Source organism: Grammomys surdaster, unplaced genomic scaffold (assembly GCF_004785775.1).
Source record: "Grammomys surdaster isolate TR1022 unplaced genomic scaffold, NIH_TR_1.0 191, whole genome shotgun sequence".
NCBI classification, from domain to species: domain Eukaryota; kingdom Metazoa; phylum Chordata; class Mammalia; order Rodentia; family Muridae; genus Grammomys; species Grammomys surdaster.
The window spans coordinates 2087426-2104388 of record NW_021604636.1 but is presented as its reverse complement, the minus strand read 5'-3'; the positions used below and the strand labels follow the sequence as shown (position 1 = coordinate 2104388).

The window sequence follows — 16963 nt, the reverse complement described above, 5'->3', positions numbered from 1 at the left end:
GCTCCCCATCATGAGCCCCTTTGAACCCTGATCTCTGGTTCATCTCTGTTATTTCCTCCTTTGCAGACATCACACGGTTAGAATCTTGGAGTGCATAGCTTTTTCAGGTTGTTTTTTATCTCTTTCTCACATATGAATGTGAGTTTTGGATTCATTTATCATTTAACAATGTTTCATTATATGTGCATACAACAGCTTATGCGTTTATTTGCAGATGCAAAGACGTCTCGGCTGCTTCCAGTTTGTCCTGACTTATTTGTACAGTTGACAATGGTAGCATACAGATTTCTGGGTAAATGTGTTTTCTAACTAGCTGGCTTTCTATCTGGCAGTGCAGTGGTGGTATGACTATGTTCATTCTCTAAGAATTTTCCAAACTCTCTTTCCGGTGATCATTTACAGTTCAGAGACTGCACTTCCTAGAGAGACAGTCATTGCTATTTACACATATTTCTCCTACCTCTTCATCATCATCATCATCATCCTCATCCTCATCTATTTAATATTTGCTTCTTACCCTGCATCGGAGCCATTTCCACAGAGCAAAGGATCTTTTTGTCCGTCCAAAACATAAAAGTGGCCTGTTAATATAGAAAATAAGCAATTTGATTCCATAATTCTATTTATTTGAACGACACAGCAGAGTCTGGGGCTGATCCAGTGAGATGACTCACTGAGTCATGGTGACTGCTTTTGACCTTGGTGATCTGGATTTGATCCCCAGGATACACATGGTAGAAGAGTGGTGACTTCCACAAGACCTCTGACCTTTTCATTTGTGCAGTTGTGCACAGATGCATCCACCGCCCCCTCCCCCGAATAAATTTTTAAACAATTCATCAGTATTTGATTATGTCAGTCATTTCCCTGTGGTTCATTTATAAAGTCTGTCTAGAAAGTGGCTCCAAACATAGTCTGAATTGTTTATAGTTGAAACCTCACTTAGCAACGCTAAGGCTAACATAGAGTGGCAATGGGTCTTACTGTCATCTGCGACATAATCCTTCCAGCTGAATGTGCTCATTGTTACATTAACAAATGTCCCATTTGAGCCCATTGTGCCATTGAAGAAGGAAGTAGTGTTGGTTTCAAAAGCAGAATCGCTTGGGGGCCACTGCAAGCATTTATTCCTCAGGTTGCCCATGAACAGCTGCAGCCCGATCAGAGCAAACACACTGAGACAGAACACAGTGAGGATCATGACGTCAGACAACTTCTTCACTGACTGGATCAGGGCCCCCACGATGGTCTTTAAACCTTTGAAGAGAGAACTATATGTCAGCTTCAGAGTGTGATATATGACAAGAGTTCTTCTTAATAGGTGCACACATTCCACATCCTTCATGAATGGCAGCGTGGCTACATAGACATAAAAGCTTTATGTACAGTCTCATGACTTGCAAACAGATGGAAGGCTGACCACTTCTATATGAACACCATGCTGCCAGAGGGTTCTGAACCAATGTTCATAAATTTTTAGGAAGTTCTGTCTGTGTGATATCAAGTGTTGCCCCAAACATATGGAACACTAAATTACTTTGTCGTTCAACTTTGGTGTTTCATGAAGCTGTTTCTCTCAACCCATTCTTTTTGCCAGCCTGCAAGTAGCAGTGAATTAAAAGGCAAAAAGAATTTTAAGGCCCTAAAGATCCCATGCCACACACATGCTGCTCCATAGCCTTTCCTCCTTTCTGAACAATGATCTATTTTTTGAAATAGATCTGGAGCAAATGGTAAAATACAAAGCAGTCAGTAAGGGCATGACATCAGTGCTTTATCAGAATGCAGGAGAGAAGACATACATCTTAAATGCAGGAGAGGGATTACAGAAACACTCATCGATGATATGTGGGTATCTCATGCAACTTTCTGTTAAACTCAGAGGCTGGCTTTATGAGTAAAGTTGAAATTATTAACATTTTAAAGGAACTGAACCAACACTTGAAACACCATCTGGCATTTTTGAATGTGACAGACCTGAACAAAAAGCCACTTGGTCAATGGTGGGGTTGCAACTCCAATATTATTATGGTATGATTAAAGTCAGCCTCGGTGCTTAACCTAGCTCTCACCTGGAATGACTGATATTGTTTTCAATGCTCGGAGAACTCTGAACGTTCTCAACGCTGAGACATTGCCCAGGTCCACAAACTCTGTCACATATCTGTAATAGGGAGTTCACACACAAACACAATAACACACAAGAAAAGTTGGAGATATAAGGGCCTACCACCTTACACCGTTTTCTTCTTACCTGGAATTACAGAAATAGTTTTCAAAGCTCGCAAGACCCTGAAAGTTCGAAGAGCTGAAACATTGCCTAGGTTTACAAATTCTGTTACATACCTGTAGGATTAAATCAGAGTTACTGATAGTTTTGGCAAAGTTCATTTTAAATGACTAATGCTGAGTTGGCATCTAAAGCCCCGTGAGATATACAAATAGAACTGATATAAGGCTCAGGACGCCAAAGGCCGAAAGCTGCCTTTAAGGGAAAAATATCTTTATTTCAATATAATTTTTATTTACACGATGATGATTGTTTGCAAAATTTATCATGGCAACGTAGTTTCTATTAAATTGTAGTTAATAAGTAACTTGATTTTGATGAAGAAAAAGATGGTGGGATATGAAGAAACTCCAGATATTGCTCAGACTAAGAGACAATAAAATCATTCCATGTGTTGCTGATTTGCTAGATATGTCTATCTTTTAATAGCCTAATTCATATTAACATAATGTATATGGCATAGAGTTGATTGGACTAACAAGAAAGCTCTGTATTTCAAACTTGTATTAAATTGATTTTTACAGCAAATATTTTCATTGCTTTGAATTTGCCAGACTTTAAAAAAAATTTTTACTCACGCCATCACGATGACACTGAAATCCAGCCAGTTCCATGGGTCACGAAGGAATGTGAAATCTTCTAAGCAAAATCCTCTTGCCAAGATCTTTATGAGTGACTCAAAGGTATAGATCCCAGTGAATGTATACCTAGGAAAAGTACCAAAGCCAAGTTAGCAACTAGAGACAAGAAGTTAAAGAGATGGTTTTGTTTGCATGGCAAACGCTATCTCGCTTTCTTTTCTCTTCTCTTCTTTTCTTTTCTTTTCTTTTCTTTTCTTTTCTCTTTCTTCTTTCCTTCCTTTCTTTCTTTCTTTCTTTCTTTCTTTCTTTCTTTCTTTCTTTCTTTCTTTCCTTTGTTTTACAAAATGTAGTTTCTTATTTGTACTAAGAATCTTAATTTAATCATTCTTATTAGACTGAGTGAATTATTAAACTTAAGTGAAAATAATACATTTGTCATAAATGTGTTCTTCAAAACTGTTGCTAAACTGCTTACATTTTTGAACAATAGATTCTTGGCAGAGTTGGGGAGAGTGAATGTGATCAAAATACACGGTGTGAAATTCTCAAAGAATTGATAAAGATGTTCCTAAAAAGAAGAAGAGTTTCCCATATTCTATACCCACAAGGGCAGTGCTCTCGGTGCTAGTGGCCAATAAAAAAGAACTAGCCAAGTTTTACCTTTCAGTAACCACATAGTTGGTGTCTTTTTTGATAAACAGCATAGTGTACATTCATTTATTTGTATTGAAATATTACTATCCAAGTTTTCAATGGCTAAGCTCATTTAAGGCTATTACAGTGGATCGGAAATAGTATTATTTCTTATTCTTAAGAGTCAGGAATAAAATTATAAAACTGCCTCTCATCTATCTCTGTGTCTCCTTCGCGTATATGTTTATGATCACATAAAATATATCAGTTTTTAAGGATATCACATCCATATTTGCCTAAAATCCTCAGATCAAAGATATACTAAATTCTTTAATCTAATTTTGTATTTAAACTTGCTTGAAATCCAGCTTCAGCCTTCAAGGGGGCAAACAGCTTTTGAGTTTGTGGTCTATCGTTATGTGTTCTGGTCCATTTCTAAGTGATGACAACTTAAGTTATTTCTGTTTCTTTCAAAAATAGCAGAGAGTACTTGTTTTTAAACACTACTTCCTTTAAAAGCACAATTTGAGTTTATTTTTCAGAGTATGTCATTGAAGCCATAGAAACATTTGATTATCTATGACAACTCACTCTGTTTTACAGTCTAAAATTGCTTAATGTGTGCGAAGTGTTAAGATTAGTGTTTGTGAAATGCTTTTGTGTGAGACGTTCCTTCATAATGAGGAACAAAGCAGTAGTTGCAGAAATCATTACATTTAGTTTCCCAAACACATTCTCTCTCCATCCCCCACCTCTTCCCAGCTCCACAGGTTACAGGGGCAGAGAGTATAATTAGTACTTAGGAAGGAGCTGAGTGTTAAAAAGAAAAGCCTTTTACCATATGATGCTTGCAGGTGCTTGTATTTCAGTTTGGATGTTTGCGAACTATTTGAAGTGACCTGTTTTCATCTCGGGGGTGAGTTATCTTACTGTCTTCTCTTTTCCTTGGGTTCCATGGTGATTTGTTTCTGTTTGGCTTCACTTGTTAAATTTCATTTATTTATTTGCAGTGACAACCACAATTGTGCTTGTCTCCTACTACAGTGTAAAAAACCCACCAGATGTTGTTGGTTAGAAATATTGTACATTTGCCTAACTGAAATGTGCAAGCCAAAAACTCTTGTAACACTCGAACTGTTTTAATAGTGTATAGCATCTCAAAGATACTACTTTTCCCTTAAAAAAAAAAAAGACACTCAGGGCTAGACAGAAGGCTGGTCTCTCAAAGGACCTGGATTTCATTCTGTACTCCAGTCCAGGGTATTTAAAACCCTCTTTTAGTCTCCATGGGCACCACATGTACATGTTGTATAGACATGCACGCAGGCAAAACACTCATACGCACACACACACACACACACACACACACACAGAATAAAAAGATTCATATCCAAATATCCCCTTTACTTAGCTTTTCATCTTATATTATTAAAATTAGATGAAATTTATAGGTGCCTATATGCCTCATTTAGTCTTATTGAAAAAAGTTTACACACCTTACAAACAAACAAACAAAAAGAAAGAAAACAGTTTACATGGAGTCAAACTTTATCAAAGTTTATAAGTGTTTCAGTTTTGTTAACTGTAAGTCATAAATGGTACCTGGTATTTCAGTTGAAAGAGCTGCCTCAACCTAAGAACAGGATCCACTATGACAGTAACATCTAGCAGAAAGTATTTTCAAATATTCTAAATGATGTTTTGCTAAAATATAAATGGTTGACAAGTGGTGGCTTACAATGGTATAGAAAATCCTTACGGCAATCGTGGGGAGGGCTGGAAGTAAAAATTGATGTCGTTTGCTTGGATGCCATTCTCAAAACTATAACGACAGGAGTGTTTAGCATGACTTGAAAAAATGGAAGCCACAAGTCAGACCATTACCACAAAGTGATTGCCCGAGAATCTGAGTGTGTGTGTGTGTGTGTGTGTGTGTGTGTGTCTGTTTCATTCCAAGAACATATTCCTACTTACTCTACATTCTTTGTCCAGTCTGGAGGATTGCTCAATGTCATAAATACACAGTTGGTCAAAATAGTGCACATGATAAGCATGCTGAATAGAGTGGATTGTAGTTAAGGAATAAATGTCCATTCATTATAGACACCTAAAATCTATCCAACACAAAAGATTCAAAAGCACAGTTTAACTGTGGAATTAATCATACATGGCTGGGTTCAGACCTTGGTTAATAAGAAAAGCCTTCCTTATGGCCTAGTATCCTCTCTAAAAGATTAGGAACTGATTAGGAATTCCCTTGTAAAGAGATACTAAAGCAGCCTCATAGCGATGTAACTCATTTCTTAATAGTTTACGGCATGCTATAGGGGGTGATGTTTTGTGCTAACAAGATAGTATCATTAGCTATTCTGGTAGAAACATTATTCTTGCTGTTTCAATACAGATTTCACTACACAGAAGTTCATGTGACAAATAACTTTCTTTTAAAATATAAACACCTTCTCATATCAAACTTGAGAATGAGAGGATTCATACAGATTTCAAAGGGTTATCTCCTGTTTCTTATGTCCATATAATGTATTTTACTTTTATTAGTCTGTTTTGAAGTTGCCTATAGAAAATACCCACTACTGAGCACCATTTTAAATGTATTTTGTCATTACTTCAGGATCTACTGTAATCTATGCTTATTCTTCCCATAATATGAATGTTTTACTGTTATAGTTTGCACGTGTATATGCCACACTGAGAACCAAATTTGTCAACTTGAACATGCTGGGCTAGTTTTGTACCACTGAGTCACATCACAGACCCATAAAGAACTTCAAGATTGGTGACTTTTTGATATATTATTATCCAAGTACATAGACACATAGAAGTTTCATGAATGTTTCGAGAGGGAAGAAAAGAATAGAAGGAAAAAAACAAGAAAGAAATGGAGGGGATATGGAGGAAGGTAGGAGAGGAAGAGAGGAGGAAAAGGGGGTATGTAAATTTGCTGGGGATGAATAGCCAATTAAGATATGAATGTTGGAGTATTTGGTAGTACATATAGTAGGCTAGGCTTCTTCAGCAATAATTAATGATTTAGTTGACGATAAAAAATGGAAAGAGGATTTGCTCTTATTTCTGCTATACAGTGTGGTTAGTTCATTGACAAACTGGCTAGCATGTTTCATATTTGCCTCTAGAACCATGATAATAATTTTATGACCAACTTTATATACTTTATAAACAACAGAAAGCCGATGGAAATCAATGGCTTAAACTAACAATGTTACCATTTGCTGTAAAGACATTTTATAAATATAAAAAGCATGAGAAGGGCATTTCATTGGAAGCCAACTGTTAGAAACTGCATTTTCACATGAAAAGGATATGAGTGTACCAAAATCTTAATAGCAATTTTCCTAACAGGGTTTAGTGGAGTTAAAATATACAAGGCGGAGGTGGCGCTGAATCGAAAGATTGCCTTCCCTTTATTCAACACTACAAAAGTCTGAAAAAGAAAATACGAGAGAAATTACTAAATTTGACATGCAGACGTATTTGATGCATTACAACACACATCAAGAACTTTTACTTGATTTTTTTTTGTACAAACCTGTTCATTTAGGCCAGTTAGAACATAACCAATATCTTGTTTACTAGACACAAGCTAAGTGTTTTCTCTTCTACACAAATAGACACATGAAGGCCCAGTGGACTACAACCTTATCTGCCTATAAGCCTCCAAACTTGTTGATACAAACTGATAGACATGCATACTTTTAAAAATCAAATTAAAGAACTTTACAAGGTTCATTTCTATCTGAGTCTTGCCGTCTGTCTCCAGCTTTGGTAACTTTTCAGGTCATTCAGAATATATAAGTGTTAAAATAATTTTTTATGAGTATCATTATTTACTTACTGAATTTATTGAAATTAAAAATTTTAAACCTTCTAACCCTAGCTTTGTGGTGGCCTCCCATTATTTCCATAGCAGCTGAATTGATCTAAGACACTTAAATAAGTTATAGAACCTGATTTTGTGTGCTGAGAAGAATTCACTTCGTAGCTTATACTGAGGAAAGACAGCTGCATTGAAAATTAATTTTAAATGTGTGACTTCAAAGGCCAAGCCATAGTTAAAATCTATGATCTGAAACATACAGCATCATCTTAGCATTTAAGCTATGCAGACCCATGGCTACCTCTCTGGGCTCCCAGGATGGATCATCCTTTATTTTTTGCCACTACAGTCATCTCTGTTCCAGCCATTTAATCTACTTGTCAATCCCACTCAGAACCTGTCAACCTTTCCTTCCAGCTGTGATGGGAGTGGTCACAGACTCAGTGGAGACAGCTATACCTGTAGAAAGGTCTAACTATGCAAGCTTATCCTACCTATCATGACCCTCATGATAGGATGTCCTAGAAGTTCTTCAGAATTGTCATTGTTTAAATTTGAAGATATTGACAAATATTTAGGTATTTTAGACATTATCCTTAGGTAGTTCGAATATGCAGGCACTCTTATTATTCAATCTCTTTTTCCATTCTCAGTACCCAAATCACTCCCTCCTTTACATTTTCCCAGATAAATCACACTGCCTTCTGATCATTCCTTAGCTGTTTCTCCCGCCACTAACCTTTAGTGTATTTCTTTGTACTCTCTCGCATGTTGCTGGTAATCACCATCAAGTAGCAATTTCTACACAGGGTTCATTTGTGGGAGAACCTGGTTAGATGGTTTTATAAATGACTGAGCACAAAAAACCCTGCAGTTTATGGCTGTGTTTCCCCCACAGATTTTAATAGCATGCTTTGCCAATAAATGCTTTTTTCTAATTAAATATGGGTTTACCTTTAAGGCACTGTTCACCTTTGTGACATCTGTTGTATGTACTGATTTACTTAATAATATGTTTTCACCCTTTGACTAAGGCTGTATCCCATACATTCACTGCGACTTGCAACAGGCTCTGTTTGAAGAGGCAGGCAGGAATGTTTATACTGTGAGCAGAAAGGGGAGGGACAACAAGCAACGCTTGCACTGCACTTCTGGGTTTAAGACCATCGAGCCAACTATTACTTAACTAACCATTTTCAATGAGCTGCGTTCTACAAATTCTAGGAAGAGGGCAATAAACTATCCTTTACTAGCATCAAGACTAGCTGCAGGTGACATTGAGCCTCACTAAGCCTGCCCTGAACTACAGAAGCATTAGGGGGCTGTCACGAATTCACAGTACAGCAATCAAGATCGATTTAGGCAGCAGCAGCAGCAATGGTGTGTAAAAGTTCACAATGATTTAAAGTGCATTAACTCACGCTCTTCTAAACAATTTCCCCGAAAAAAGCAATTTCTACTGCAACATTAGAAGGCGCGTGTATTTTGAAATATCTCCCAAAATATACTACTCGAGAATGAATTGTCCTTAAACATGAAACCCTCTGCCTCTCCTTCAAGGTTAGCTTGTGGGTGCTAGTGGCTCCTACACTGGTGAACGTGGTGCATCTACTCTGTATAACAATGCATACTTCAAGTGTTGAGAAACAAAGAGTAAAATTCTAATGTTCTATGTAGTGAAAGAATTGCAAGGAGATGTTTGAAGCCTGGGGTTCTGATGTTATCATGTGATGTACCTATACCAAAACCTACATGAGAATATAAGAGATGGCTGGAATGCAGAGAAGTCACACCAACTCTACAGTCGGGTTTCCAAGTAACAATAGGTGGTAAGGCACTGTGAAAAGGTCCTATGCTTATCACCAGTATTGTTATAAACACTGCTGCTGAAGTTGGTCACAACGGTTATTATCTGGAGTGCTAATTACTTCTCTTTTCCTGGATAAATACTAATCAGTTCACTGAAATTCTTAACTTTTGTGAAAGAAGCAGCAGATTTGTACCTCAATGCAATATATCAAGCACCAAATTTAAAAAAGGTGGTACAGCCCAGGACAGTAACAGGATATCCGAGAAGAGTCCCTGTGAGGCTCTAGTATTGATGATGCAGCAGAAGCTGGAGGCCTTGAACCAGACCAGTGACTCATAGCAATGAACATGTCCAAGGATGCTGTTTGGGCCAACAGTGTACTGTGTGATCACCACGGTATGGCGAGATATGTTTGTTTGTTTGTTTGTTTGTTTGTTTTGTTTTGTTTTGTTTTTGTGCTTGGGGAGCATGTTGCAAAGGTGGAGGGTATATACAAATGGACAGGGAGATGAATGGGCCTGGGGTGCACGATGTGAAATTCACAAAGAATCAGTAAAAAAGCCTTTTAAAAGATGGTGCAACTACCTTGTGACAATCTTATTTTACATTTATGTTACTGCAGAGAGTTTGACCAGTGGTCAAGAGCCCTGAAGCTGGCCAGATGAGGCTCCAACCCTTGATCTATCGTTAATGGAGCTTGACTTTGGTAAGGGAAGGAACTGGCCTTGGCTTTACTTTCCCGTCTGTAAACTGAGACTAACAATAGCAACTGCTCCACTGGCTCATTGGTATGAACTGAACTGAAGAGTTCAGTGACTCCTGACATAGAGCGAGCCCAACAAATGTTAGCTAATATTATCACGCCACTATTTTTAAGCTGTTAACCTGGCCAACTTAAATGCTATTAAAATACATTGTGGTCTTACTCATCTAGTTATATTAGGCACTAAGATACAGCACTAATCAACGACAGCAAATCATTACATGAAACTCTCAAGGTCTATGTAGTCTTTGGTGACACAAATCGTCATGCACTAACATGGCTTTGTACTATGGTGAAATTCTATGAATTCATACACTATCTTCTCCCTTTAGTTTTTAAGAGTCACAGAGCACTTTTCTGCAAGTAGCATCTGATTCTTCATCCTCAGAAGTATTTCATCAGTGAAGGAGGGGCTTCTCCCTTGATGGTTCAGAGCCACTGTCTATGAATTATGATTCAAGTCTGGTTTCCAGTTAGAAGTGAGCAACGCCTGTCCTTTCCCATGCACGGAGAACGATTCTGTTTTCTAGTAGCAAACTAGAAAATTAAACAAACTTGAAAGCCTGACCCGTAAAGTCAGATGCCAATCAACTGACATTAAATGTGTATATAATATTCTCATGTAGAAAAGAGAATTATAGTGATGCTTTTCCCTCAGGAAATCTGTGGGAAAACAAAGCTGATAGGAGACTCCTTATTGAACATTGGGACAAACAGCTTTCTTAATCAAATGGTGGGGTTAGCCCAGGGTAGCCCTTTCATAAAGAGATGATACTGTCATTGGAAAGGAAATACTTTTAATGTAAGAAAATATAGCTCTCCTTCTACACTGATAACCCTATCAAACTGATTGGCTCCTTTGTTTTGTTTTTTTTGCTTTTAAAGGAGTAATACCAATTTCATATCAAAGTAAAACAAACTCTTGTGTTCTGAAAATAATTTTTAAAACATATACTTTGGGGTTTGTAGCTTGGGTTGTTCTCTGTAGCTTAGGCTGGGCTGGTCTTGTGCTCAGGACTCCTCTGACTCTGTCTTCCAAGTTCTGGGCTTACAGGTATGAGACAAAACGGATGGCTGCAAATGTATATCTTAAGACCTTTTTTTTTTCTCAAATGAAGTCAATTTTCCTAGTCTCTAGAAGTGTCTTATTGTTAATCATCCTTTATAAAGTCAGAGTTTCTAAATTTCAAATAGTTCTTGATTATCTCTGTAGTAAGTCACAGTTTATTTTAGAAGCGTATGAACGTATCTTTAATACCTTCCTTTGTTAAACTTAGTAGAAAGGACTTAGAATGTTTGTAAATCTGTGTTTTATTTTTATCTATGTGTATGTCTTTGTTTATATATGGACATGTGTGCTAGAGTCCTGGCAGAGAGAGGGTCAGATCTGCTGGAGTTGTCATTACAGACACTCCTAAGGCACCTGACACAGGTGCTGTGAACCAAACCCCAGTCCTCTGCAGGAACACCAAGTGCTCTGAACCACTGAGCCATCTCAAATCCCCCCAGGACTTAAAATTTCATATCATACACTACTTTAAAAATGCAGTATCTTCAACCACTGCTTTTAAAAAGTTCTACTTTGACAAGTAAATGTGTTCTGTTTAGTTGTTATTCCAGAAATCATCAACTGGGAATGGTGTTAATTTGTCTTTACAATAAACTGTTTTCTCCTCGTGAAGGTAAGCTATACCTTGTGATGAAAAGGTGCCAAAATATTCATTTAGGTATTAAAACAGACTTCTTTATTTACATTCTCTATAGGTCTCACAAAACTGGTTTAAATATTGAAACTAATTTTGGCCGAACCGTGTAGTTATTTTAAATATCAGAAAAACATAGTCATAGTTGTTCCTTTAAATTACATGGAGATTCTTGTTATTATTATCACTGTGTTTTCTCTTCTAATCTTGATATTTCTTTCCTTGTGGTAACGTTTTAACTATTTGTAGATAGTCTAGAATTTCTCCTATCACGATCTCAATGAAGCCTATAGAAGTTCCTAATCATATGCCAAGTTAGAGGGAAAAGACTAAAAATGTATGTCTGGGTAAACGTGCTTCCCCATGAATCACCTGTCTCTAGGAATAGATAAGCAGATTGCTGTCTTATAGAGCACAGATGATTGTAAAAAATATCAAGCCAAGTATGAACTAAAAAATAAGTATAGCATCCAACTTATAACTACAATTTGGCTGTCTATCAAGCAGTTAAATGGATTAATAATAGCAGATACTTATCTTTACTGTCAATTTTAAGTTTTCCCATTTATCTTGATATCATGAAATAGTAGAAATTGTTTCACTTATTCCTCTGTAGCAGAGACTTCATTTTTTATCAATGTTTCTGTTCTTCCAGATGTGTAGCAGTAAAGAGTGCCATAAACTATTTCACAGATAACAATTGCAATGTTCTAATGCACACAAGTCCCTGGTTTGCACATCTAATTGAGAATGTATTGGCCATATAAAGTAAGCACTCACTTTCTTACTGACATAGTAGGGATCCAGGTCCTCCAAAGGCTCTGACACCATCTCTGGAGGTATGTCTCCATAGATAAATGGAAGGTTCTTCCCAGCTTCCAAGTCACTGTTTGGCTTTGGTTTGTTCTCATCATCAATGTCTTGTTCTTTCTTGGGTTTCTTGGCTTTCTCTTCTGCAGCACGCTTTTCGATAGCAGCAAGAGATTCTCGAGTGAAAAGGCGGAAGCTCTCAGGTCCCGGGGGTACCAGCAGTGCCTGGGCCATCTTTTCATCCTGCACATTTAATTGCGTTTAGCTTCTTGCATAAGAATTGCCTAAGTGGATGGAAAACATGCATGATTGTTAAGAAAGCAAGAGACAGAGAAGGAATGGGAAAGAAAACCCTGCAGTCATTGGCTTTAGGGAAAAAATATTGTCCTGTTTTGGTGATAAGCTACAAATTTTTATTGTGAAATAACATTCAATATGATTTTCTGTTATTTCAATATGTTTCAGTAATTTTAAATGATAAATTTCATAAAGAGGGCAGAAGCCTATTTTGAACATTTATTTAGCTTAATTCAGTCATTTGCAATGTATGAGTGTTTCAAATTATATACAATTCATAGGGTATATTGGTTAAATAGAAACAAAACATTTAAAAATAGTCTTTTCTGGAACTTTGAGATCAAATATATTTAACTTTTGTTAAAACAATAATGACAGAAATGCTTTTCAATTTGTTGAAGGGGCCATTTTTGACACTTCTTGGATCACAATATATTAACTTTCAAAATAAAGAAGTGTTGATAACAATTTAGTTATTGCAACTCATGCCTAATGCATTGCATTGCAAGACAGGGAAGAAATTTTGTCTAACCCACCCATGTTCTAGTTGTCAGTATCATCAACCAAGTCACTGATAAGCATCTCAGAACAGCAGCATCGCAGAAGCCAGTGCTTCTAGAAAAAGAGACCCATCTTTTCAAAATACATATATATCTTCTGTTATTTATGTGAGTGCAAATCTATACCTGTTCATGTAAATTCAGATGTGCATGTGTCTGTGTGTGGATGCACATGAACCTACAATTGTGCACACACTTGTATGCCTGGGTGGGGGTGGGGGTGCAAGAGGACCTTTGAAGCAGTATCTCATTGGCTGAGTGATCACTGGTTAGGATAGATTGGCCAGCCAGTGAGTCCCAGGGAACTAATAGTTTCTGCCTCTGCATCACTGATACTGCAATTGTGTGCTCCTGTGCCTGCTAGCTTTATCTTGTTTCTGGGAATTGAACTCAGACCCTCATTTTGTAGGGCTAGCACTTTAACAACTGAGGTATCCACCCCTCCAACACCCAAGTCCTATTTCCTTTATTTAATTAAGTCAAATATTTTTGTCTTTTAGTTCTTTTTCTCCTTGGAACCTTTGGAGGAATTTTCTGAGCAGGTCAAATTCTACTTAGTTCCTCTTTGGGTTTACTGCCTTCCAAGTACTTGAGACAACTTTGAGGTTGTACTGGACTTTGCAGGCAGAGTAAAGCTCTGAAGAATGGATCCTGAAACCACCGTCCCTGGGATATGCACTGTGACTCAGTTGCTTATGGACTGTATGATATTGGATACTGTGGCCCCTTATTGCCTCATCCATAAAAAAGGAATAATAGAAAACTTGACCTCCTAGGATTTCTGTAAATAAATGAGTCCATTTTTATTGTTTCTAAAAATAGTTCCTTGGAGTAAAAATCACTTTGTTAAAGGTATGTATCATCAGCTCTGCCAACCATTTTCCTTGCTATGTTATCAGGACTTCTCAGAAGTTAACCATTCTCCTTTAAATAACTGCTTGATGTATTGGGGCCACTAGTGTCCTGGGCTTCAGAAGAGCACGGAGAGTTACAGAGCCCAGAGACACAAGACTCTCACCTGGCTGGAGACAGGTGGGCAGAAGGCAAAGGGAGGGAGGAGCCTGGCTCGATTTCTCAAGGCAGGTAAAATAATTACTTCTGCAGGATGTGTGACAAATTGTTAAAATTACAAGAATGTTGAAGCAGAAGTAGCAGTTCCTTTGTGTCATCCACAAAAGTCTCATCTTTAAATTCCAGACAGAAAAGTAGAAACTAAGACAATAACAAAACATGATGCATCGATCAGTCATCTTGGAGAAGAATCTGCGACTATGGCACAGAATTAATCATCAAAGTCGTTTTGACATTTCCTCCGCTCCCTGCCCCCCTCCAGCCCCCACATCCATTCTAGTCTTGGAGCAGTTTACTCCTAAACTGCTTCCTGATGCTTGCCAAGTTGTTGTGTGGAAATTCTGAGCACACAGACAATGAGAAAATCTGGACTGTTTAGTAAAGAGAACAGATCATATTGCTTTGTTTTTATTGAATTTGTACTGGAATTGCTAGTCCCCCGATGCCTTCCAGTGGCAAAAAAAAAAATAGTTTTCAATCCAAGACGTCTTTAAGTTAGCATTTATAACATCTCACCATCAAACAAAGTCCCATCAAAACGTTAAATTATTCTTTCACTAATTTTGTAAAGAGAGATCCTGTTTTATGTTTTGTGGTTTGCTTGTTTTGTTTTTTTTCTAGATCAAGTAGCACATGGGTCAGAAAGGGAGATAACAGTTCCGATTTCCTTAGAAGTGAACTAACCATTTCCTTTGTGTTCTTTACTCATGGCAGGCTGTACAAAGCTAAACACTAAGGCTTGCAGTCATCTCCGGTCCATTTTGAATCCTCTCTTGATTGTATGTCTCTAAATACTGAAGAAGTCGCCATTTTCTGCTAGTTTCTAATACCCAGAGTCAACATATACCTGTTTCATATCTCTGGTTATGAGCTTGGTTCCTATGGGTCATCCCAGTCTCTAAGATAGGAAGGCAGCACAGGGCCAAACATGCTTTTCTAGTGGGATAAAGTTGCTTTTATATTTGAGAATCACTTTGAACTGATGTTGCCTTCCTTACTGGCACTGAAAGAAAATAATGTTGACTATGGGGTGGGCATTTGTGGATCCTGTGGCGTCGGTCTCAGAGATCCTGTGTGTGTCATTTAGCCTTGCCAAAGTCACAGCAGTATGGAAGAAGCTCAAGAAAGCTCAGTAGATAAGGGTTCCTGTGGCAGAGCTTTACAACCTGGACTCCATTCCCAGAATACACATGATGGAGGGAGAGAACACAACTATCATAAGTTTGTTTTCCACATGTGTACACTGTTATGGGTGCCTCCACACACAGGCGTGTGCGCACATGGACACACACACACACTGAATAAATATAAAACTATTTTTAAAGACAACCTCATTGTTTTGGTGCCAATACTTTGTCATAAGAAATGGGTGGTTGTGCATTGATTTCATTTCATTGCATTGAAAGCTTCTAAGTCTCCAGTTTTCGAAACAAAATTATATTTTAAATGTCACATGTGAAAATCTCTCAAAAATCTCCTCAATTTTTTTTGATTTCTATAAAATGATATGGAGCAAGATACTGTCACAAAAATCATAAATATTTACTTGCCAAGAAATAATAATTTACCTATTTGCTTACAAGGGTACACAGTGAAGAATTTGTTTTGGGGGCAAAATGAAGTATAAATGTGTGTGAAATTCTCAGACATCTGTCTAAACCCTGAGCAGACAGATCAGTCCCCTCTTCTCAGCTTTTCCATGACTAGGGGACTTAGAGAATGACCAGTATATGGACAGGCTTCCGTATTCAGTGAGCTCAGGAGCTGCTAACTTCTCTTACCACTTTGCTGTATAGTAAAGTCCCATCAGCTTTCAGAGGATCTCTTTAAATTCTTTCCCACTTTATTCTAGTTCATTGTGAGCTTATTACAGAACTCTTACATAAGTTCATATCCATATTAGAACAGATATTTAAATTTTAATTTTTGTTGAAGCCTTGATGTGGAACATATATTATTAATGAGTATATGTGCATTATAATTTATTAAAATTCATCCATTTAATATACCATGTTGTCTCCAGAGCTATCTTTTCAGGACAGAAAAGATATAAGAAATCCAAAAAGTTGATCCTCTTGATTAAAAAGCAAAGAGCCTGTGTGTGGGTACATATGAGCAAAGCAAACACAGCCCTCTGCCAGTTAGTAGAAAGATTGCCATTCATTGTTTTCTGTTGTGAAACTGAATCACAGAATTTGATACCCAGAAGGAACCCTTGGGCTATTTATTCAGGGAATATTCATCACAGAAATAATATATACCAGAAACTTTCCATGGACTATCAAAGATATCAGCACATTCAGCAGCTTTTTCCCTAAGGAGATTTGAAACCAGAACAAGATACAGATGCTAACAGATGTTAATACCGATACATAAAATTCAGTCCATATACAATGGGCTGTCTGGAGTTCACAAAGTGGATCAATGTATTCTGACCTGGAAAGAGGGGGAGAAGTTTGGTTCATAGGATGTTCCAGAGGAAGTGATAGGTTTTGTAGACTAAACAGGATTTGAGAGGTGATGGTAGGGTGGTGGTGGCAGTCTGAGAAGGCGCTCTCTCTCTCTCTCTCTCTCTCTCTCTCTCTCTCTCTC

General features: G+C 37.5%; 1 protein-coding gene across 6 annotated transcripts in view; it reads right to left on the bottom strand.

Annotated features, from left to right (window-relative positions):
* Scn3a (sodium voltage-gated channel alpha subunit 3) overlaps window positions 1-16963 on the bottom strand; it is a 105674-nt gene that overhangs the window by 62121 nt on the left and 26590 nt on the right. For 3 of the 6 annotated variants that reach the window (XM_028769309.1, XM_028769312.1, XM_028769314.1), the window contains exons 1-7: window positions 12414-12677; window positions 6846-6964; window positions 5479-5568; window positions 2869-2997; window positions 2255-2346; window positions 985-1257; window positions 518-581 (exon numbers count right to left, since the gene is read on the bottom strand). In XM_028769309.1, coding sequence (XP_028625142.1) covers window positions 518-581; window positions 985-1257; window positions 2255-2346; window positions 2869-2997; window positions 5479-5568; window positions 6846-6964; window positions 12414-12677 — 1031 coding nt within the window. Of the gene's footprint in view, window positions 1-517; window positions 582-984; window positions 1258-2072; window positions 2165-2254; window positions 2347-2868; window positions 2998-5478; window positions 5569-6845; window positions 6965-12413; window positions 12728-16963 lie in introns of those variants that run through there. The other 3 variants (XM_028769308.1, XM_028769311.1, XM_028769313.1) reach the window with 2 other exon arrangements.